The sequence below is a fragment of the Balaenoptera acutorostrata genome, chromosome 19 (assembly GCF_949987535.1).
Source record: "Balaenoptera acutorostrata chromosome 19, mBalAcu1.1, whole genome shotgun sequence".
Classification (NCBI taxonomy): domain Eukaryota; kingdom Metazoa; phylum Chordata; class Mammalia; order Artiodactyla; family Balaenopteridae; genus Balaenoptera; species Balaenoptera acutorostrata.
In genome coordinates this window covers 60,391,075-60,414,710 of record NC_080082.1, presented here as the reverse complement: position 1 = coordinate 60,414,710, position 23,636 = coordinate 60,391,075, and the positions used below count along the sequence as shown (strand labels likewise).

General features: G+C 56.7%; 1 protein-coding gene across 6 annotated transcripts in view; it reads left to right on the top strand.

The window, feature by feature from the left end:
* The window catches only part of SHANK1 (SH3 and multiple ankyrin repeat domains 1), a 45,555-nt gene that overhangs the window by 13,887 nt on the left and 8,032 nt on the right, over positions 1 to 23,636 (top strand). For 4 of the 6 annotated variants that reach the window (XR_009006014.1, XR_009006013.1, XM_057533459.1 and 1 more), the window contains 11 exons: positions 648 to 841; positions 4,587 to 4,700; positions 4,878 to 4,953; positions 5,420 to 5,446; positions 12,985 to 13,067; positions 13,278 to 13,402; positions 13,971 to 14,106; positions 14,395 to 14,475; positions 15,038 to 15,061; positions 15,266 to 15,334; positions 15,788 to 15,906. Coding sequence is in view for 4 of the 6 variants with exons in the window: in XM_057533459.1 (XP_057389442.1) it covers positions 648 to 841; positions 4,587 to 4,700; positions 4,878 to 4,953; positions 5,420 to 5,446; positions 12,985 to 13,067; positions 13,278 to 13,402; positions 13,971 to 14,106; positions 14,395 to 14,475; positions 15,038 to 15,061; positions 15,266 to 15,334; positions 15,788 to 15,906 (1,048 nt within the window). In the remaining 2 variants the exon portion in view is untranslated. The remainder of the gene's footprint in view (positions 1 to 647; positions 842 to 4,586; positions 4,701 to 4,877; positions 4,954 to 5,419; positions 5,447 to 12,984; positions 13,068 to 13,277; positions 13,403 to 13,970; positions 14,107 to 14,394; positions 14,476 to 15,037; positions 15,062 to 15,265; positions 15,335 to 15,787; positions 15,907 to 23,636) is intronic. The other 2 variants (XM_057533460.1, XM_057533461.1) reach the window with 2 other exon arrangements.

Here is a 23,636-nt window from a genome sequence, read left to right as displayed (position 1 = left end):
GCGCCTACTCCATGGATCGGGGGGGGAGGGGCCCAAAAGAAATGTTGGACAGACAGACAGACTGGGCAAGGTGAGAGGAAGCCAAACGGAGTGGGGGTGGGCGAGGGAGTTGGGGAGGGGTTTCCAGGCTTGGAGATGAGACCAGAGGTGGGGAGGATGGGCAGGCAGCATTCTGGGGTAAAGAGGCCACGCTGACTAGAGGAGGACGGGAAGGGGGTGCTGTGGCTGGCCGGCCTGTCCTGAGGACGTGGGCAGGAGGAAGATCACGGCAGGGTGGGGATGGCAGGCAGAGGAGTTGGACTCAACCCAGGAGGAAGCTGGGAGTCGCTGAAGGCCCGTGAGCCAGGGATGACACAGTCAGAGCTCAGCTTCAGGAAGCTGAATCAGGCAGGGCATGCAGGACCGTGGGAGGGGACAGAGCTGGAAGCCAGGAGGCAAGAAAGAGGGCTGGAGCGGGGCCAGCGGCCGTCTAGCAGGGGGACCCCCCAAGTGCCCTCTTTCCCTGAGGACGCCAGAGCTGGAAAACGCACTCAACCCCCCTCCCCGACCCTGATGTTCCATCTCCCCCCAACCCAAGGACCCCTGTTCTCCCAGAGGTGCCCCCTCCCTCCACTGTCCCCTGCCTCTCACACCCTCTGTGTATGCAGCTCCAGCGGGACACCCCGGGACGGGCCAGCTGGGGGCACAGGGGGCTCCGGGGGCCCCGGGGGCTCCCTGGGCAGCCGCGGGAGACGCCGGAAGCTCTACTCAGCGGTCCCCGGACGCTCCTTCATGGCTGTGAAGTCCTACCAGGCCCAAGCCGAGGGGGAGATCTCCCTGAGCAAGGGCGAGAAGATCAAAGGTAAAGGGGCAGGGCCCGGCTGGACTGTGGACGAGGGTCGGGCAGGTGAACTAACCCTTCAGGAAGGGGCCGGTTAATGACAAACAGTTCTCCAGCACCTAGAATGTCCAGTGAACGCCAGAGACCTCAGACAAACCTAAATGCCCCTTCCACCTCGGAGGGGCATAAAGCGTAGCTGGGATGAGGCCATCAGGAGGTGGTGTCCAGGCAAAAGAGGGGCGATGAGCATTTGTGGGAAGCTGATGCCAGCAGGCACGGCCGGAGCACTTCCCCTGCGAGGTCCCATCTCACTCACGATCGCCCTTCCAGGCAGCTGTCAGGAGCCCATCGCACAGTTGAAGGAGCAGAGCCTCACATGGGTGAAATGACTTGCCTGAGGTCCCCAATCTGAGCCCAGGGTCTTTCCTGCTCTCGTGTTTGGAGAGTGAGGCCACGCCACCTTGACTTCACCTCCTGCCTCTGCCAGGAGTTCTCATCTGAGACACGGGGTGGTGCCTACTTCCCCGGGCTCTGCTAAGACGGCCAGTGTGCGAAGCCCGGTCCATGCTGAGGGCTCCCTAAATAGAGGCTGCTGTCATGGGGGTTTGCCTCTCTTCGGTTTTCCTGTCTTCATCTGGAAAACCATGCCAGTATCCCCCATGTGCAGACTTCGCACCTCGCAGGGCTGTGGATGCGTGTTCTTGGACAGAATGGTGCTTTGGAGACAGGAAGTACCCTGCAGTAGTTAATTCGAGATGGGGGAGCAATTCTTTGCCCGACTCTAGGCTTGCAGAAGAGCCGAGTAGCGTAGTGGTTGAGAGCCAGGCTGATTGGGTTCAAATCCCAGCTCCACCACTTCTTAGCGGGGCGACCTCAGGTGAGTGACTTCTCTGGGCCTCAGTTTCCTTGTCTGTACAATGGGACCCTTGCGAGGATTAGAGTCAGTTCTTGTAAAGCCCTTAGAACAATGATTCTCACATAATAAGCGCCAGCTGTCATTACCATAAGCGACCCCCACTACGGGCACTTAGAAGAGAGAGACCCTGGGCACCGAGGAAGCTGGGGGAGGGGGGTGTCCTCCCAAAGGAGACAGAGTTTAAGTGGGCCTTGAAGCATGTGCAGGGGTCAGAGTATCAGGCAGGTTGTGTAACTGCATCTCTTTTGTAGTCTGTCTCCCTATCGCCTGAGTTCCTGAAGACAAGGTCACCTGTCACCAGGGGCTGGGTCACCAGGGCCCAGTTTAATGACCCAGCACACAGGAAGCCTCAGTGCACACCTGCTGAGTGAAGGGATGAATGGATGAATGACCAAATGCCCAAGTTAACTGTGGGGGGCAGGGGCAGTGCCTCTGGAGGCACCGTGCCTGGGGAGCGAGTGTATGGGTGTGTATGTTTGTGTGTGTATGTGTGTGGGTCTGGGGGTGGGGTCAGGTCTGTGCTTTGAAGGAGGCAAAAGAAGAAAGGGAAGCTGAGGCCAAGTGTGAGGGACCTTCGCACAGGCAGAGGGCCATGGGCTGTATCTTCCATGTGTCTTTCTGAATGTCAAGCCCAGCAATTCTATGCACTGCCCTGTTTTCCTATCCCTTCCTTTCATTAAAAGATGCTTAATTGCCTCGAAGCACACCCACATCCACAATGTCACTGACCTTTGCCACAGCCCGATGAGGCAGCGGGCTCTCTCTGCTCTCAGGACCCAAGCCTAGTGCCTTAGCCTGGCCTGCAAGCCCCTCCTCTGCCCGCCCACCAGCCTCATCTCATGCTACTCTTTCCTTCACCCACAGGGCTCCAGGGACCTCATCCTCCTCTCCATTCCTCAAATGCCCCAAGTCCTTTTTTTTTTTTTTTTTAATTTATTTATTTTATTTATTATTTATTTTTGGCAGCGTTGGGTCTTTGTTGCTGCACACAGGCTTTCTCTAGTTGCGGCGAGCGGGGGACACTCTTCGCTGAGGTGCGCGGGCTTCTCACTGCGGTGGCCTCTCTTGTTGCGGAGCACGGGCTCCAGGCGCGCGGGCTTCAGTAGCTGTGGCTCACGGGCTTAGCTGCTCCGAGGCACGTGGATCTTCCCAGACCAGGGCTCGAAACCATGTCCCCTGCGTTGGCAGGCGGACTCTCAACCACTGCGCCACCAGGGAAGCCCCCCAAGTCCTTTTCCACAACAAACCCTTTGCACATGATGTTCCTCCTGCCTGGAAAACCTTTCCCTCCGCTCTTTGCCTCGTCCACTCCTAGCATCCTTCAGGTCTCAGCCTATGTGTCACATCCTCTGAGACACCTTTGTGGTCCCCCTTTGCCATCGGATTTATATACTCCCATCTGGCCTTTCTCCGAATACCCTTTCCTTTGTCCCTCAAGCGTTGACCTCAGTTTCCAATCATGGGGTCACTTGGAGAGTTATACCTCTAATGGCTGCCAGTCTGGAAGCTCTGTGAGGGCAGGGACCACATTTAGTGTGTCCAACAGCTCTACCCAGTTCCTAGCCTGATGTCTGACTCATGACTGGCACTAAATACATATTTGTTCAGTGAACAAATGATTGATTCCGAGACCACCCAGCCAGACATGGCGGAGCCAGCCAAGAACCCAGACGCCTTGACACACATCTCCTGCTCTCTTCCATGACCTTGAGCATCTCCTCCATTTGGTTTCCCCAGACCCTCTCAGAGAAGGTGGTTTGTGCAGGGAAAAGCATCAGATGGCCCCAAGCCCAATCCTAGCATGGCTTGAGCCATCCCTGGGCAAGAGATTGTTCTGCTCTAGCTTCAACTTCATCTCTGAAATGGGAAATCAGTTGTTACCTACCAGGTAGGTGTAAGGATGGAGTGAGCAAAGGATGTGAAGGGCCGAGTGGGAACAGAGCTGTGAAAGGTGCTGGAGAGATGGATGACTTTGGGCTTGCCCTCATCGTCATCAGGAACAGCAGCAGCAAAGTGCTGGAACAGAGAGGTAGCAAAAATAAATGACTAAAAGTATCTGCTCTGGAAACAGCGCCGTGTTCAAATCCAGGCTCTGTCGGCTGCAAGCTGCAAAACCTTGAGCAGTTGACCTCAGCTCTCTGAGCCTCAGTTTCTCCACCAGTAAAATGGGGTGAATGAAAGTGCCCCCCCCACTTAGGGTCCTGGCCCCGAGTGAGAGCTGGATAAACATTAGCTGCCCCTGCTGCCCATCTTTGCTGTCGGTCAATGTGTGCTTGACGGTTAAGGGGTGAGGGTGGCAGGAAGTGGCCTCCAGTAACGAGCGGTGGAGAGAAGGAAAGAGGTGATTCTACTGTCCCTTCTAGAGCCAGGGGAAGCAAAGAGAAATGGAAGGAGGGGTCTGGGAACAGATGACAAAAGACTAAGTGGCAAGGAGACTGCAGGAGGCGGCAGGGGCAGTGATGGGGGTGTAGAACTTGACCTAGGAGCCTAGGAGGGTTTAGGGAAATTTTGGAATAACTGAGTTGTGACTGGTTACCGGGGGAGATGAGAACCAGTTGTGGGTGTGCCCCTAACCTCCAAGGACCACATCATGGGACACAGCCCTTTTCCCCAGTGCCGTTTTGATGTCACCACTGGATCCAGGAAGATAGTATGCAGAAGCGACATGATTTGTATCTCCCCCTTCCCCCTTGCCCCTTCCTTGGACATTTACTAAGGATGCCCTTGGGCCAAGTTCTGTACTAGGTGCTGAGAATTCTGGAAAGGCTGTGCACCAAGTGTTGGGAGCGGGTGGGGGTGTGGGCAGCACAGAAATGCAGAAATGTTTCTATGTCCCTGCTCCCCATCTAGTGCTTAGCGTCGGGGAAGGAGGCTTCTGGGAAGGCCAGGTCAAAGGTCGCATCGGCTGGTTCCCCTCTGACTGCCTGGAAGAGGTGGCCAACCGCTCCCAGGAGGCAAAGCAAGGTAACGAGGAGCCCCCAATTGTCCCCGATTTACTCTAGGTTCTCATGTCCCTTCCCTCCCCCTCCTGATGGGGGTGGGGTGCTGGGAGGTAGATGGGAAGGCTTGGGCCAGGACCCCAGGGGGTGGGCCCACGGTTTCCAGAGTGAAGGTCCAAGGTCATCCTTTGTCTCCCTGCAGAAAGCCGAAGTGACAAGGCAAAGAGACTCTTCCGGCATTATACCGTGGGCTCCTACGACAGCTTTGATGCCCCAAGGTAAATGTCCTTACACCCTCGGGTGCCCCCCCACCCCAACTCCCTTACACTCCACCTTTTAAATATTTCCACCGCCTCTAAGCCCCCTTTCTCATCTGCTCCCTCTAAAGTTTTACCCAGGGGTGGGGGAAGGCAGAGTTAGCTTCAGACTACATAGCCCAATCCCAAACCGTCCTTGGCAGCCACTGAGACTGCCCAGCTCTGGGGTAGCCAGAGACCGATGAAATGGATTGGGGCAAGGTGGGGATGCCTGGGGGGCTGGGGCGCTCATGTGTATGGCTGGCTGGCGGCTCTGGTCTCCTTCATGTGCCACATCTCTGTGCAGTCCTGTGCAGCAGAAGTGTATGCATTCCTGTGCTGGCGTAGGGAGGGGGGCGGGCAGAGCTGGGCCAGGCGGGGTGGGGGCGGGGAGAAGGCACACTGACACCTCTCCCCTCCCTGGCTGCTGGCTGACTTGCTTCTGAAGCTTGATGGATGGGATTGGCCCAGGGAGGTGAGAGGGGAGGGGAAGGGAGGGGATGGGGTTAGTAATGGGAAGGAAGGGGTGCCTGGGGGTTGTATGGATGTGTGTGCACCACCAGAGCTGGAGTTTCCCTGTGCGTGAACATCTTACACAGGAGAGCATCCTTGTATGGATTCCCCGAGCGTGTTCTTGCCCATGTGTCTCTGTAGGTGCGCATGACACGTGTCTGTGTGCATGTGTGGCTGGAGGCCCCTAGATGTCTAGCCTTGCACATGTGCCTGTGACAGCGAGAGGGTCTGTCCTGCTCTGTATAGATGGGCGCATTTGTGGCTGTCATTTATGGGTGCACGATTGTGGCTAATCGTGCAGCTGGCTCTGCACATTTCCCTGAGTCTGTGTGTCTGAGAATGAGGGCCAGTGTTTCCAGAGATGTCCTGCTTACCACATGTGGGCAGCTGGGTCTCTGCACATGCCTGTCCCTCTTAACGCATGTCACTGTGTGTGCGCATTAACAGATAAAGTTGTGTGCATGCATTTGCACCTGTCTGATCTGGAATTCAGGACCTGGGGTGTTGGGGGAGGGGAGGGCAGAAGAGGGGAGGACTCCAGGGCTTGAGCTTCCAGAAGGGCAAGGCTGTGGGGGAGGGATGGTCGTAACCGGGCATCTGAAAGATGAATCCCCCCCTCCCCCACCACTCCCCCTAATCCAGGGAAGGGTCTCCTTGTTCATGGCATCCTTCCATTAAATGTGTCCAAACCTATGTGTCTGTGTTCTGGCCAGTGGGGATGGATGGGGGGGTGGTGGGGGGAGAAATGACAATATGAGAAGAGAGGGCGGGACTGGGGTCCCACCCTGCGCCCCAAGTGTCCGAGGCGCTTGACCATTGTGCGTGTTCGCCTGGCACGTCTCCGGCTCTGGGCACTGGGTGAGTATCGAGGTCCCCCCCCACCACCCGGAGTCTCCCCATCAGCCTCTGCTTCTTGTCTCTGTCAGTGTCTCTCCGGGTCTCCTCTTGGCTTTGGTTTGGGGGTCACTTGCTCTACAGCTGGATGGGGGTGGTCCCTCTTGCCCTCAGCTACTTCCTTCTCTCTCTAGCTCTGTCTCGTCGAGGGCATTTTCTTCCCTCTCCTCCACTCCTTGTGCCCGCTTGGCATGTGCTGCTGTGTTTGCGGCGTGTCTGAGCTTCTCCTTCTCCTGCCTCCCCCCCCCCCCCGCTCTCCGCCCCCCTATCTGGGGTGCCCTGGCCTGTGTCGTGACCCCGCATCCCAGCTGGAGCTGTACCGTCCTCCTAGCCTGTGCTGCCCACTCTCCTCTCCCTGGGGGTCTGCGGCTCTCGTGTGAGCCGTGGAGAGTGGATGTCCCTCCGCCTGGACTTCTTTGGGGGGAGGGGTGTCTCTCGCTGCTCTGGCGCCCAGTCTGAACGTCCTGGCCTTCCCTTTCCGGCCCTTCCAGACTGTGTTGGGGTGCACCGTGTGTCTGTCTGCGGTGGGGGGGCGGCTGTGTGTCCCCTCCTGGGGTCTCCCTCACCGTGTTGTCCCTGCTTGGGAAGTGGGGCTTGGTCCGCGCGTCCCTGCACGCGGTTGCGAGGCATCTTGTGTGATGTTGTGCGTCCCTCTCCCCCCTCTCCCTCTCTCTGCACCTGCGCGGGAGGCCTCTGGAGGGGGGAGGGGGTGTTAAGGGGGAGGGCCAGACCGGAAGTGCCTCCCCTTCTCCTCCCCCCCGCGCCTCGCCCCTCCCCCTTCTCCCGCCAAGGGGGCCCCCACGTTCCCCTCCCCCCTGCCCGGCCCCCTCCACCGCCCGGCGCAGGACGGCAAGGGGTTAAGCCTCGCGCCCGCCGCCCGCCTCCGGAGCTGTCCGCGGTGCTGAAGCCGGCGCCGTCCGCGGTCCTCTCGCTCCCGCCGCGGCCCGACCCCGCGCCCCGCGCCCCCGCGCCCCCCGGCATGTGAGCCCCCGGCCCTGCCCTCCCTCCCGCGGGAGGGTGCGCGCCCCCTCCCCCTCCCCCCTCCCGGCGCGGGTCAGCATGAGGCGGGGCCTGGGGGCCCGGACACGGGGGTTCGGCCGAGCGGGGACGGGGACGCGGCGGCGGCGGCGGCGGCGGGGGCGGCCGGCACCGGGACCGGGGCCGGGGCCGGGGCCGCGGCGGCGATGGCTTTGTCTGCGGGCGGCGGCGCCGGGGGTCTCGGGGGCCGCCCCGGTGGGGGCTCCCTGCCGCAGCCGCCCCCCGCGCTCTCCTCCAGCTGGCCGGCCCTGGGGCCCCGGCGGCGCAGCGTCTGGTATATCTACAGGTAACGGAGCGCGCCGCCCCTTTTCTCCGCGGCCCGACCAGGAGGCCCCGGCCCGCTGTGACGACCCTCCCCCAGCCGCTAATCCCCCATCCCTGGGACTCCTCCCCGGCCCCCAAGCCGCCCCCTCCGCCCTTCTGCCCTAACCTCTCAGCACTAAAGCCTTTCCGGACCCCTCATCTCTACCCTTCTTTTTCTCATCCGCCTCCCTGGGCCTCTCTCCCCGAGCACCCCGCAACACACACACACACACACACACACACACACACGCACTCTCCAGGCCCCTCGCAGGCCCTTCCAGGCCCCCTTCAGCTCTTCCTCCAAGACCTCCCTCCAAGGGAGGCCCTCCAAACGGACTCCACTCCGGGTTTCGGGCCCCACTTGTCCTTTCTGCCACCCTTAGCGCCCCCATTCTGGAGCCCTCCGCTCAGGCGCCTACACCCCAGGCCCGCGTTTCTCTGATTCCTGTATCCCCACACCCCTTCAAGGAGTTGGCAAGTCCCCCCATTCATACCCCTCTCTCCCATTCACAGTCATTTCTCCCCCCCATCACACACGCATCCCGCCCCCGGCCTCCCCTCCCCTCCCTTCCTCTTTTTCCGCTGCGTGTCACTGTGAGACTGTGCGTGTGTCCCTGTGGCTGTGTTGGTGTGCGTGCGTGTGTGGCTGCCTGCAGCCCTGTGTGTGTGTGTGTGTGTGTGTGTGTGTGTGTGTGTGTGTGAGAGAGAGAGAGAGAGAGAGAGAGAGAGAGGGATGGAGAGATGGTGGGCTCCCAGCCCACCCCCCAACTGTGTCCATCTGGGTGTCCCTGTTTGACGGCGTCTGTCTCTGTGTGTGACTTGGAGCGATAGCGAGGCTCTCTAGGGACTCGTGTGTGTTTGTGTGTGTTTGGGGGGGGGGGTCTGTCCCAGGGACTGCGGCTATGTTTCCCAACACCCACCCTCCTTTGCCAGGCCTGTCCTCTCCCCGACAGCTCCCCCCTTCACCAGTGACTCCGTGTGTCTCCATCCCCATGCGCCCCTCTCCCTGCCCCCCGGGGGTCTATGCCTGTGTGGGGCACGTGTGCTGAGACACGGCTGAGCTTCTGCACGGGGAGCTGCATCTGCCTGTGTGTGCCGCTTCTCAGCATGGGAGGGGGCTGGCCTCCCCGCGTGGGGGCCTGTGTGCAGGCCCTGGAGAGGCCGGTGGAGATGGGTACGCGGGGAGGGGCTGAATACCAGAGGGGGGCGCTATGTACAGCAGCAGGCTCTGGGCTGTGGGATGCTGGGTGTGTGAGAGGGACCTTCGGGGTGGGGGTGGAGGGAGTCGATGCTGCCGCAGTCTCTGTGTGTGGGATCTGGTGAACAAGAGTTGGCCGCTGAGTTCCAGAGGCCGCTCAGGGTCGCCGAGGCATGGCTTGGGGGAGAGCATTGTGCGCGCTCCTGCAGGGCAGGTAGTCAGCAGTACGGAGCATGAATGGGGTGCTGCGTGGGTAGCGAACACTAGGGCAGGGGTGGGGTTAGAGGGTCTGGGTAGGAGGGTGACAGGATGAGAATGGAACGGCGGTGGTGGGGGGGACACTGAAGTGGGGGGACATGGGGAACACCAGAGCATAGAGCGTGTGTGGAGTGTGCGGAGAAACGGGGTAAGGAGGGAATGCAGGAAATGTGAAGAGAATTTGGGGGTGGGGATTTAGGCAGTTTAGGGAGAGCACAGACAGAGGATGCAGGGAATGTAAATGAAATGCAGCTGCAAGCAAAAGGAGGCGGAAGGAAGGGTGTGTGATGAAGTGAATTGAGGATGCAAAAGTAGGAGGAGGCTTCCACGGATGAGAATGGAAGGGGGGGTACTGGGGAGTATGAAAGAAACCTAGGATGCTGTAGGGGCCACAGTGCAGGTTCTGCACACAGGCTCGAGAGGATGTGGGAGGGAGGAGGGCAAAGGAGGGGGAGAGGTGGCCTGAGAGGGGTGAGGAGGTCACAGAAATCAATGGAAGACACTTTGGGAAAGAGGATGTGGGGTGTGTGAGGGCAAAATGGGAGGTGGAGGGAGGACCCCGGGGGGTGTGATGAGGGCTTGCGGAAGTGAGGGCTGATGGGGGGTGGGTTAGGGTCCTGTGGAGCTTTCAGATGATTTGGAGGAGGGGGGATCGGGGTGCAGAGCGAGGGGGGGGCATACACAGGAGTGGGGGAGAAGGAGTACAGAGTTGCAGGAAGCTGTGAGGGCAAGAGGGCCATTAGACAGCTCAAGAAGAATGTGGTGGATGAAAGAGACGCCACACAGAACTGGGATTTGTGTGAGAAATTCGTGGGAAGGAGAGAGGCATATGCCCAGGATGGGGAGACTTGAGAGGGAGGGACAGAGGGGGTGCTTCGATGGTCCGGGGGTGTTTGGATATTATTGGGGTATATGGGTGGCCTGCGGGGAATTAAAATCTTGGCTTTGACATTTTTCTGGCGGTGTGATCTTGAGCAAGTTATTTCTCGGTGCCTCAGTTTCCTCATCTATAAAACGCGAATGATAGCAGTCAACCCCTCCCAGGGGTGTTGTAAGGACTGAGTGAATAAATAAATGTAAAGTGCTTGGAACGCCATCTGGCATTCAGCAATGGTTCAATAGATGTTACTCCTTGTTGTGTTACTGGCATAGCCTGGGATAAATTTCAGGCACTGGGCGGGGGGGCATGTGCATGGTGAATTTGGGACAGATGTCTTCTTTGTGCTGGGGTATTTGGGTGCAGTGGAGTGGAGAGTATTACTACTGAGTTACCCAGGTATTTTCTGGGGCATTGTTGAAGACTTTTGTTCGCTGTGTGAGCTCAGGCAAGTTTCTTAACCTTTCTGTGCTTCCGGTTCCTCACTTGTAAAGTGGAAATGGTATCCACACCTACCTGGGGACTGACTGTGGGAGACAATTAAGTCATTTACCCATGAGGGGTTTCAAATACTGCCTCGCACATATCAAGTGCTTCTTCTTGGCATCTAAAGGATATGGGAGTTTTGTTGAATTGTATTGGGGGATGGGATGTTTGGGGAAGGCTTATGTATGAAGTGTGAGGAGAATGTGTGGGTGAGAGATTCCAGGGGCAGGGGGAAATTGGGGGAAAAGTAGGGGTTTGTGGCATGCATGAAGGCAAGTGAAACTTCTGTAAATGAGGAATAAAGGGGATCTGAATAGCATTTACTGGCCACTGGGGGGGGCCCTGGAGATCTGGAAGGGCTATGGGGGTAGCAAGGATATGAGGGCTCAAAGGAGCATGTCAGGTTATGCCGTGGGCACAGAGGTGGGGACAAGGATGCCACAGAGTTCATGGTCAGGAGCCGGCAGCTCTGACTTCTCAACCAATTTCTGTCCGCCCTGTCCACTCGCTCTTGGTGCCTTCTTTGCCTCTTTCCTCCCCTCCCCTCCCCCATCCCTTTCAACCCCTTCTCTCCTTCTCTTCCAACATCCCCTCTACCCAGCTACAAAGATGGCCGGTCCCAGGGTTGAATATAAGGTCAGGAAGACATAGCGGGTATGGTGTAGACGTGTTTACAGGCCCATCGTGAACTTTGAGCAAGGGCCGTGGCGGGCTGCGTCTACACGCGCATGCCTGCTGTTGGGCCCACCAGATTATAATCAGGAGGGTGGGAGCAGGGACGTCCCTACGGTACAAATGCATGGATTTGACAGTGGACGTCCTGGGGGGTCGTGGGAGTATCCGGCGTGCTTGTGTGTGTGGAAGGAGGGTGGCACCGAAATACAGCAGGAGCACCTTAAGTGTTATTGGCGTGTGCTGGTTTGTGCTCAGGGGGCGTGTTATGGGAACAGACTGAGATCAAAGCGAAGGGGAGTTATTACTGGAGCATACTGGGATGTGTCGGGGTGTTACTGAAATATACTGGAGTATTCGTGGAGGGCTGTTTTGTCAGATCTCTGGGGGCAGGTAATTGGAGTGCGCAGGGAGCATGCTTGGCTATTATTGGAGTGTGCTAGGGCCCGTGGGTATTACTGGGGTACGATGAGGGGGTCTGTGTGTGTGTGTGCTGGGCCGGGTTTCTGACCTGACTGCAGGATGCTCTGGATGCAGCAAGGCACGTGTCCTGGTGGCTCTGGGGTGGGGTGACTGTGGGTATTCTGAGGAGCCTGGAGCCGGGGTGTCTGGGTATTCCTGCTGTATACTGGGGTGCCCGGAATGGAATGGATGTGTAATCCTGATGTACACGGTGGTGACGTCTAGGCTTTGGGGCTGTTATCTGAGTGAGCCCCGGGCGGCTGTTGAGATACACGGAATAGGTTTGAGTTTAACCGAACTTTGCCGGGTATGTGAGCCTTGCCTAAATGTGCTGGTGGGCTTTGGTGGCCTTACTGGGGACCATCCACGTATTCACACGCAGTTTGCATTTTGCTAGAATCTACCGACAGCATGAAGGAGATACATTTGAGATATACCGGGAAATAGATGTCAGCGCTGTCCGCTAGAATTTTCTGCAGCGATGGAGATGTTATGTATCTGTGCTGTCCAGCGTGGTAGCCACTAGCCGCATGTGGCTGCCAGGCACTTGGAAACGTGGCTAGTGAGACTGAGGAACTGAATTTTTCGATTTAATTTTTAATTAATTTGCATATAAATAGACACAGGCCGCTAGTGGCCACCATATTGGACAATGCTGAATAAGCAATGTTACAATATGTGTGGGGACCTGGGGAGTAGTTACTGGAGCATATATATAGTCAAGGAGTTGGGAGAGGTATTATCCAAGTGCATGTGTCCTCTAGACCAAAAGACTTGACCGAAGACAGCGAATGAATTCTATTGCGCACGTGCTACGGTACCCAGCACTGTGCCGAATACTCTACATACTATATATAGGGAACTTCCACAGCGACCCCATCAGGTGCAGCCTGTTATTGTTCCGCATTATAGATGAGGAAACTGAGGCGCCAAAGGTTAAAGTCGTGGGCTCAAGGTCACAGGCAGGAAGTGGCTAGCAGGGACTCCAGCCAGGCTGTCTGGGGATCTGGCAGTTTAGCCCTCCACTCCCCACACTGTGCTTTGCTGAATGGATGGGTGGATGGATGCACCGATGGATGAATGAGGAAAGACTGAGTGGGAGAGCGAGCTCTCTGGGCGCTGAGGGGGAGGCTTGTCAGGGCTGCTGCGAGCATACACACGTGGAGTGGGTGAGGAAACTCCTCGGAGGGGGGATGACTCGTTCTGGAGCTTGGGCTCAGGTCACCAGGTGGCTGGTGGGGCACGGGCTCTGGGTCTCATGAGCCCTTTTCCACCCGCCCCACCCCTGCCCCTCCCCCACCCTCCCCGCCAGTGATTACATCATCAAGGAGAAGACAGTTCTGCTGCAGAAGAAGGACAGTGAGGGGTTTGGGTTCGTGCTCCGGGGGGCCAAGGGTGAGTGCCGGCCGGGGAGGGCACGGGAGAAGGGCCCTTTGACCCAGGGGGAAGGACAGGGAAAGGGACCCCAGCCTGCCCACCACCCCACCCCAGGGTGCTGGTCCCTCAGCTACGGTGAGGCCTCCGTGACTTGGGTCTGAGCCCCATCCCCTGCTCGGCCTCTCCACCCCCTCCCCTCCGACCCCGCCGGCTCCTCCCCATCTGCAGCGCAGACCCCCATCGAGGAGTTCACCCCCACCCCGGCCTTCCCGGCGCTGCAGTATCTGGAGTCGGTGGACGAGGGGGGCGTGGCATGGCGAGCCGGACTGCGGATGGGAGACTTCCTCATTGAGGTGAGCCCCAAAGGCCTCTCCGAAGACCCTACCCCTGGCCCACCTTCCACAGACACCGCGCTCTCCTCTGGGCCCCTAGCAACAAATCCTCAGACCCCTCGTGATCTATGCCAGGATGCGGCTGCCCAAATCCAGATTCTCCTTTGGCACCAAAGCTTCCCAAACCCCGCCCCCTCCCCCCCCCCCGGCCCCCCGCAGCCAGCCTCTGCTTCTTCAGTGATTCAATCTGAAAGCGTTTCGGAAGTATCTCAGATGACACAGCTGCCCCCCGGGGCACGCGCTTGCACACATACACACACACACGCACACACACAGTGCTGGAGGGCAAGGAGGGAGAGAGAGGCAAATAGGGTGGGCCCAGCCCCTTCCCCAACCCTGAGGCCAGGAGAGTTACAGGAACAGCGAGTTGGGGGCTTGCAAGGCAGAGGAGGGTCAAGGGGAGAGAAGAGTGACCGCCAGTGCCACATACAGGGCAAGGCAGGAGGAGGCCACTTCGATGGGGACCCTGAAGTGGAAAGCATCCCTCCCCTCACCTACTGGGTTTGCTCTGGGGGTGTCTGTGCCACAGGTGAACGGGCAGAATGTGGTGAAGGTCGGCCACCGGCAGGTGGTGAACATGATCCGCCAAGGGGGCAACACGCTGATGGTCAAGGTGGTGATGGTCACCCGGCACCCGGACATGGATGAGGCTCTTCATAAGAAAGGTGCTCCTCTCCCCACTTGTGTGGCCGGGCCCGGGTCCCCCACTGCTGCTAGACTACAATCCTCAGGAGCCCGAATGGCCCAATGGTCCCTACCACCACCAGCAGCCTTCCCTCCCCCAAGGCTGCTTGTGCATGACCCTCTGGAGAGGAACTGAGTGAGGGCTCAGCATGCGGATGGCATCTCCCCTCCGAGCTCTGGGAGCGCCGCGTGGTGAACGGGGGAGGGGGGGAGAAGGTCATGGGCTTTCTTTCCGTGGTACTGATGCCTGACCCCGCTCATTTTTGCAGCACCGCCGCAGGCTAAGCGGCTCCCGCCCCCAACCATCTCCCTGCGTTCCAAGTCTATGACCTCAGAGCTGGAGGAGATGGGTGAGCTTGCGGGGCTGCTGGGGCCCAGGTGCTGCGGAGGGAAAGGGGCAGAGGGAGGCGGGACCATCCCTGGAGTTTGTCAGTGTTGTTAGTGACCAGGGGTCCTCGTCCTGATCCCGTCCCCCGGTCCGTGGGTCAGACTCTCTCTGGCCTGCGTGTGTGTCGCTGGGAAAGGGCGTCTGACAGTCGACTTTCCTTCGTCCTCTTACATCTGTTTCTCTGTCGGGGTCTCTCTCTGCGTCCGTACGTTCCTCTCTGCGGGTCCCTGTTTCCTTTTTAGCCCCTCTCCCTCTGTTCCACCTTAACCCCACCGCCATTCTCCATCTCCCCCTCCACCAGCTCCCCTCACTCCCACTAACAGAAAGGAAGGCGAGCCCCTCCCTCCAGACGGGGCCGAGCGGACCTGGGGGGTCCTGTTTCCCCTGCCGGGGGCGGATCAGGCCGCTAGCTGACCGCCCTCACCCCAGGGCCCTGAGGGAGGCGGGCGTTCCAGAAAGGGGGCCCCTCGCCTCCCCCTGAAGTCCTAACTCTTGGCTCCTCTACTGCCTCTCCCCCGGGCTAGTCTCGCCCTGGAAGAAGAAGAGTGGTGAGTGGGCACAGGACTGGCGGGAGGGCCCCCGTCCCCATCCCGCCGGCGGACTCGCCCCTCCCCCGCCCCGGCCCCTCACTGCCCCACTCGCGCTTGCGCACGCCCGCCGGCCACGCCCTCCGGCCACGCCCGCTGGCCGAGCCCGCTCCGCCCCGCCCTCCGGGGGCGCCCCTGGGCCTCATCCGCACCCTTTGCCCACAGAGTACGAGCAGCAACCTGCGCCGGTGCCCAGCATGGAGAAAAAGCGGACCGTGTATCAGATGGCTCTCAGTAAGATGGCCCGGCCCTGCTCCCTGGGCTGCCCAGGGCCCCGACCCCACACCCCCCGGGGTGCCGCATCCGCTCCATCCCTCTCCAGGCCCGCGCCCCCTTCAGCCGCCCCCGCCCTGATCACCTTCACGCCTCACCTGGGCCCCAGCCATCAAGTCTGAGTTCCCACCTCTGTTTTGAGCCTCTCCCCACTACCTTCTGCCTCCCTTCCACCCTCCCTCACACGATGGCTGTCCTATTCACCGCCCTCACCCCTTCCCATCGCTGGGTCCTGCCTGCCGGGCTGGAGACTGTGTCTCCAAGCAGGGCTGTCGGGCCACCGGGAGGGAGACAAGGGTGCCCTTTTCTGGTTCACACGAGCCACTGAATGGGCTCCCGGAAGCTCTGTCTCTGCGCCAGGCCAAAGCAAACTTCATTTCTCTGGCTCTCCGTCCCTCTTCCGCCTCCCCCTAGACAAACTGGATGAAATTTTGGCAGCAGCTCAGCAGACCATCAGTGCAAGTGAGAGTCCTGGGCCTGGTGGCCTCGCGTCCCTGGGCAAACACCGACCCAAAGGCTTCTTTGCCACGGAGGTAGGCAGCCTGGTCTGGGGAACTGGGCCCTTGGGGGGAAGGAAGCTTGAAGGATGCACAGGGCAACTTGGAGCCTTTACCTGTCTCCTTGCAAATCCTTCCTGACTCCCCCGTGTTTAATGCCCGTCCTACGGGGCACCGAGCTTCCTGGGGTTCCCTCCTTTCTCCCCACTCTGGGCGTCCCCTTTCCTCTCGGCCCATCCTCTTCCTCCCTGTTGTCCCCCCAGATCCCATCTCTCTCACCTCCCTCCACTCTCCATCCTGACTCCTCATGTGCTGCCTCTTTTGCCCAACTCTTTCTGTTCATCTCCATCCCACCTCAAGGGTCTCAGGGAAGGTAAAACGATGTCATGGATGGCGCTCCCTGGCCCAGGCACAGCACATAATAATAGGTGCTCAACAAGTGGTAGTTATTAAAATATTAATTATCATCTCTGTCTGCATTCTGCCTGCTAACCTATAGTGGGTGTTGATCACATTTCTGACACTACGTTTTTACGTGGCTTATCTCATTCGTTCCTTGGAATCATCCTGTGAGGTACACTCGGTTGTGATACAGAAGGGAAACTGAGGCACAGAGAGGGAGCCAGGATTTCAACCCCAGGCAGTCAGGCAACTGGATCCGTGATCCAGCCACGGCCCTGGCTCTTCGGGTGGGGAGCTGCTGGTCCCTTCCTGGCTGCCCTCGTCACTGGACTGTGCCCCTTCATGGGGACACATCCCCCACCAGCCCTGCCAGCGCTTCCCCCCCTCCACCCTCCAGAGGCCACATGGGGCCCTACCTCTGTCTCAGCACTTCCTTCTTCTCTGCCCAGGCCCTGCCCTCTGACCCCACCCTCTTGACTCCCTCCTTTTACAGGCCACACCCACCACTGGTGACCAAGGGACCACTGACTCTAAAACTGGGTGCTTTGACTTTTGCGGGACCATGGACCCCTTTGGCAGGCTGGCATAGTTCTCATAATAATGCTTATAAATGCATAAAATAAAACATAATCTGTAAGATTCAAGAACAGTACATAATCATGGGGAGTGACAATGGAAGGGTGTAGCCTCGAGGGCAGTGCAAGCCTGAGCAAAGAGTTCGGCTCTTGTGAGTGGATGAAGTTAGGTTACAAGTCCCTTGAACCAAAAATAGAATTTAAAAAACTACATAAGGTAACAAAAGAAGTCAGTTACACCGAAATACAGTTATCAAAATATTTTTTGAAAGCAAAATTTGCGATATAGTAATGTCTGTGCCTTTTCTTCGCGTGGTAGCCAGAAAGATCTGGTGGTGGATCTTGACTACTCTAATTTCGAAGTCCTAAGAAGCATAAACACTATTTAGAGAAATCTGCAGCCTCTGCAATGAAGGATACAGAAATACCTGTGATTTCTGTTGGGGATACAGTCACAGGTTTTGCTAAGACTGACGTGGGCTGTTGCCTACATCCTTAATTGAGAAAATGTTGTGTTTTAGTTGGAGAATAATGAAAATAAAGATGTAGGTTTTTTTTCCCCATCCAAGTAAGCGTGCAGGGCCCCCCTGAAATCTATCCATAGCCCTCTTAAGGGCTCAACCACCTATTCTAGAAGGCCTAGTACTTTTTAAAAAATTTTATTTATTTATTTATTTATTTATTGGCTGCGTTGGGTCTTTGTTGCTGCACGCAGGCTTTCTTTGGTTCCGTCGAGCGGGGGCTACTCTTTGTTGCAGTGCGCGGGCTTCTCCTTGCGGTGGCTTCTCTTGTTGTGGAGTGCGGGCTCTAGGCATGTAGGCTTCAGTAGTTGTGGCTCACGGGCTCAGTAGCTGTGGCTTGCGGGCTCTAGAGCGCAGGCTCAGTAGTTGTGGCGCACGGGCTTAGTTGCTCCGTGGCATGTGGGATCTTCCCGGACCAGGGATCAAATCCATGTCCCCTGCATTGGCAGGCGGATTCTTAACCACTGCACCACCAGGGAAGCCCCCTAGTACTTTTACAAGAGCCAAATGCAAGTGGCAAATTTTGTATCGAGACTCCTAGAATTTCTCCCAGATTTAGAGGCAGAGGGTCCTTGGCCATTTCTCAGGGCTCGGCAGAGGGCCTTGCATGCAGGAGCCCTCACACCCGTCCTTGGCTTTGCGAGGAATTTGAAATCTCTGGCCCTATTAGGGTCATCTTCCGTGCCCACCTCCCCCCAGGGTCAGTGTAAGGATCAAAAGTCCATAGGTAAGGGGGAGGGATAAATTCCGAGTTTGGGATTAACAGATACACACTACTGTATATAAAATAGATAAACAACAAGGACCTACTGTATAGCACAGGAAACTATATTCAATATCTTGTAATAACCTATGATGTAAAAGAACCAGAAAAACTGAATCACTTTGCTGTACACCTTAAACTAACGCAACATCGTAAATCAACTATACTCCGATATATATTAAAAAAAAAGTCCTGTCCAAAAATAAGAAAGTACATGGGCAGTAGACCCAGGCAAACCTGCCTTCAAAGCCTGACCGCCTCTAACTTACTATGTCACTTGGCCCACGCTTTTTAATTTATCTGTGCCTCAGTTTCCTGTTCTGTAAAATAGGGGTAAAGCCAATCTTGCTGGTTCTTAGGAGGACTGAATGCGATCAGCTTCTAGCACAGGGGCTCTCAAGGGATGGTGAGCCTCCCCAAGCCATAAAATAACAAACTGCAGACCCTACTGTGACCCCCGCATGCGCCCCAGAGACCCCGCAACAACCTTCCAGGCTCGGTACGGAGTCTCTAGTAACAGATTAGGGCCAGTCCTGTTTTCATTTATTCAACAAATGCGTGGAGTACCCACCAAGTGCCAGGTTGCCAGGGTGCCAGCCCCTCCCTGCGTGAACCTCCATTACAGGACAGACAAGATCCTGGCTCCAAAGACACCCCCAGGTGGACCCAGACACCGGCCAATAATATAACCAGCTGCCCGCCTGCCCCCATCTCCTAGAAATGAAACACCTGAGGTCTTCATGGGGCCTCCCTTTCCTCTGGATCCTGGAGGCCAGTGGTCGTTTCCCCTTTTCTTCTCCCTCCTGGGGTCTGTCCCTGGGCCTCCCCCAAGCCCTCCCTCTCATGTTGCGGGCTCTCTCTGCCCCCATCTCTGCCTCCACCTCCCAGCGGCCACCCTGATCTTAACCCCTGAGTCAACACAGGGACCCCTCTGCGAACTTCCTGCATCTCCGTGCCTCTCTCAGTGGGTGGTCTTGTTCTCATCGGGGTCTCCATCTCCCATCTGTTTCGGCTTCTCTCCCCTCTTCACTCTCCCACTTGGACTCCGCTGCACCTAAACCAGGGGGGCAAGCAGGCAGTGTGGAAGCCCAATGTGGCCCCCCAGGCTCCTTTTAACGGGCCGGCACCACAGTGGACAGAGCAAAAGATTGTGCAAGACGCCACTGTTTAAAAACTTAAGGATGGAGAGATTTCAACCCTCCCTGAAAAACACACCTCTGCGTAAAACCTAAGGGGGGCTGGGAGGACCCACTGCACCAACAGTGGGTGTGCAGACCCCAGGCAGATCCGCTGAAGGTCAAGGCCCCTCTTGGGCTCTGTCTTCTCCTAGGGCTCTGCAGTTCATCTGTCTGTCCTCCCCTCTGCGTGGCTTTGGTTTTCTTGGCTACTGTCTGTTACCTGGTGACTGACCGCCCTTGGTGGGGTGGGGGGGTCCCCTGATTCCCACCTCCCACATCTTGGTCTGGGTGGTCTGGGTTCCGGTTTCAGCCATTCTCTGGACTCAGTTTCTCCCTCTGGTTATTTTTACCATATCATCTTGGTTGCATCCTCCGCCTCTTCCCCTCCCGGGGCATGTCTGGACCTCCTGGTTGCATGTCTTTCCCTCCTAGGGTAGCTCTGGCCCTCTCCATGGCAGAATCTCTCAGGACTGCCTTTTTCTCCCTGCCTTGCTGGGTCCCTCTTTCTTCCCTTGGCTGTCTCATGTCCCCTCCTGTCTCTCCCCGGCACCTCTGGAGCCCTATCTCTGCCTCTGTCTCCCCACCTCTGTCTTTGTCTTGCTCTGTCTCTCCATCTGTCTCCCCCTCCGATCTCTTCCCCCTCACCCCTTTCAGGGGCTGGCTCCCTAACGCGAATTTCCCAGCCCATCTTCAGCCTCTAGCCTGTGCACAGCACCAGGGCACACTCTGCCATGGAGGCTCGCGACCCACAGCCGACCCACGAGGTGGCACAGGAGGGCGGAACCTCTGGTCAACTCGCTGGGGAGGAGTCTGCCCGGCAGTCGGTGACGTCACACACCTGGCACACTCTGATTGGCTGCCCCCTCTGCGCGGGAGATAGCGCTCCCCGTTTGTTGAGGGAGGTCAGCCTGTCTCACCTTGAGTCCGTCCACCCCTCAGGCAGTCACTCCTAGCCTCCTCAGACGCTATTATGGCTCCTCTGTCAGTCAGACATCTCCTCTGCCGCTATGATCCCTCTTGTGCCAAGCTAACCCATTATTTGATCCCTCTTTTTCCACTTAGAAGGTCTTCTGCCAGTGTGCCAATCTGATGCCTCTCCCTTGAGTCTGGACCCTCTTCAGCTAGGGGAACCCTTCCTCTATCACTCTAACCCTTCCCCCGTTATTCGGTCCCCTCCCCTGTCACTCTGACCCCTCCCCTGTCACTGTGATCCTTCCCCATCACTCTCTCAAAGGAACAGGACTAGGGTTACATCATCGGGGTGCTCCCCCCATTTTGTGAAGGTGTCCTTCATTCTACAAATATTTATTGAGCAACTACTATGTGCTGGACCTGCTGCTCGGCCCTGGGAGTATAGGAGGGAACCAGCCAAACAAAGTTACCTCCCTTAGAGAATTGACACTGGCGGGGGAGTGGGGGTATTTTGCAGAATTGGGTTCTGCTGTATATAAGAGAAACCCCCAAATAACAGTGGCTTGAACAAACAAATGCTTGTATCTCTGTCGTCTTGAACAAGTCTGGCGTAGGGAGTCTGAGGCAGGTGTGGTAGCCTCCATGGTCTTGAAGACCTAGGATCCTCCTCACCCTAGCCACAAAGTCACCTCATGGTCCAAGAGGCTGCTGGAGCTCCAGCTATTGCACCAGCATTCCAGGCAGCAGGAACAAGGAAGAGTGAAAAGGCAGAAGTGCAAAGGAGGGCACATTGTTGCTTCTTGGGTTACCTCTGATGAGACTTCCCAGAAGTAACACACAACACTTCCACTTATGCATCTGGGCCAGCCTTAGTTCCATGACCACACCTAGCCACAAGGGAGGCTGGGAAATGTAGTCTCTCAATAGGTGCCAAATAAGATTGGGGTTTTCTTATCAAAGAAGAAGAGTAGAATGGGTACTGGGTAGGCTACATGCCCAGGGGGACAGACAATAAACAAGTAAGCAAATAATTATAATAACTCTAACCTAGGATAGGTGGAGGAAATTATGATGCAGAGTAATAGAAGGAAGGCTTTCCAGGGAGGAGACATCTGAAACTACCAGATCCCACCCAATGTCACCCTGCTACCACCTGTCTGATGTCACCTCCCACCCCTCAGCCCTTGGCTCACCCACTCCAGACACACTGGCTTCCTTGAACACAGCAGGCTCACTCCCACCTCAGGACCTTTGCACTTGCTGCTCCTTCTGCCTGGAATACTCTTCCCCTGGATACATCCCTGGCTCCTTCCTTCAGGAGTTTGCTCAGGTTGTACCCTCTCAGCGGGGTCTTCTTGACTGCCTTATTTTAAATTATAATCTCCCTCTCTTCTGTCGCTTACTTCCGTCTGACCCACGTCGTATTTTACTAATTTGTTTATGGTCTGCCTGCCCTTCATGTGGGCAGGGACTTTTGTCTGTTTTGTTTACGGCTGCATCTGCAGCATCTAGAACAGTCCCTGGCATAAATCAGGTGCTCCATAAATATCTGTGGAATGAATGAATGAATGAATGAATGATGCAAACATTCATGCATTTTGCAAATGATGCAAACTGGGACAGAAATAGTCCCAGTCCAAGGTGAGGGCAGTGAGAGGGGTAGCACAGGTGCTACCCCTGTGAAGGTCTAGAGCAACACTGTCCGGTAGAGCTCTCTGTGATGATGGAGATGTTCTCCATCTGCACTGTCCAATATGGCAGCCACCAGCCATGAGTGACGATCGAACACTTGAAATGTGGCCAGTGTGATGGAGGAAGGGAATTTTCAACTCCAGTGTATTTAAATTTATTCAAATTAATTGAAATTTACATCTGAATGGCTAGTGGCCACTGGATTAGGAAGTGCAGGGCTAGAGGAAGGGGGTGGCCAGGCCAGGGTGGCGGCCAGGAAGACAAGGAGTTTTCCCCTAGCAGAGAGTGGGGAAGGGATTTTCCAGGCAGAGGGAACAGCGGATGCTGAGGCTGTGAGGTGAGAAACAGCACAGGGAATTCAGAGAACGGGGAGTGGTTAGAGCAGGGAGACAGGAGGGGGCACGGTGGGGAGGTGAGGGCAGTTAGGGCCACACCCCAAAAGTGGGGACCCCATCCAAAGAGGCCTTCCTTTCTATGAACTTCTGGTCTCAGAGACGGAGAAGGAAGACACATGGGGCCACCTGGCAGAAGCAGGGGAGTCGGGGCCCCAGAGTGCCTGACATTGGCTTGTTCATTTGACACAAGATTATAGAACATCAGGCCTGTTTGGGGACGGGGGACCTAGCAGTGAACCAGACTGATAAAGTCACTACCCTCAGGAAGCCTGCATTATGACTTCTGTGGGCCTTAGGCACTTTTGCCTTCATGAGCCCCTCCTTCCTAAAAAAAAAAAACAGTTAAAAATCAATGTTTTATGACTGTGTTGATGCAAAGCTGAATATTATCCAGGCTGAATTATAATTATTTTTCCTTCCTATTTGAAAAGAAATTAAAACATTTCCCCTAAAAGTATTGTGGGCTCTTGACCCTGTTCCCATGGTGCCTGGGATAATGTCTGGTGCCTTCAGGGAGCTGACATTCTCGCCAGGGAGACAGACAGGCAGTAAGCAAGAAGTGAGAGAAATGTCATGAAGAAAACAGGACAGGGAAATGCAGTAGGCAGTGACTGGGAGGGATATTTGAGCAGAGGACATAAAGATGGAAAGAAATCTGTGATGATTAGGAGGAAACCATTGCAGAGAGAAGATCCAGGACTTGTCAGTGTCCTAAAGCAGGGATGAACCTTGGGACACTGCAGGAGCAAGAAAAGGTGGGCGTGGTGGGACCAGAGTGGGAGATATAGGCAAGGGCTAGATCATACAGAGTGTCCTAATCACCGTGATTCTTAATCTAAAATCAGAACCTGAGATAAGGATGCTTGAGACAACGATTTCCTAAGGGGGAACCTGTAAGGGCGTGGGGGAGACAGGATGGGCTGCAGAGAAAGTCAGCAACCCTGGTCCCCACTGGAGTTTGCCTTCAGCCTGATCCCTTGGGGAGCTCGGGAGTGTGAATTGCAGGATGGAGATAATCCCTCCGTAGACCTTCCTGTCAGTTGGCTGCGGGCTGCTCCCAGAAGTGGGGGCACGTAACAGCTTGGGCACGTCAACTCCTTTGGAGGGGGAGTGATTCTTCAGAGCAAGGGGCAGCCAAGTGTTGCAGGCAGGTGACACTCACAGTGGCTGGGGATGGGCACAGCATCCTGGCTGAGGAGATCTGGGTGGGCACAGGCAGTGTCTACCGCAGTGGGCTTTGAAGACCAGACTTGGGAATTCGGATCCCCTCCTAACTGATGTGAGATGCGACTGTAGGATTTTAAGCAGGGCAACAGCATGACCAGAAT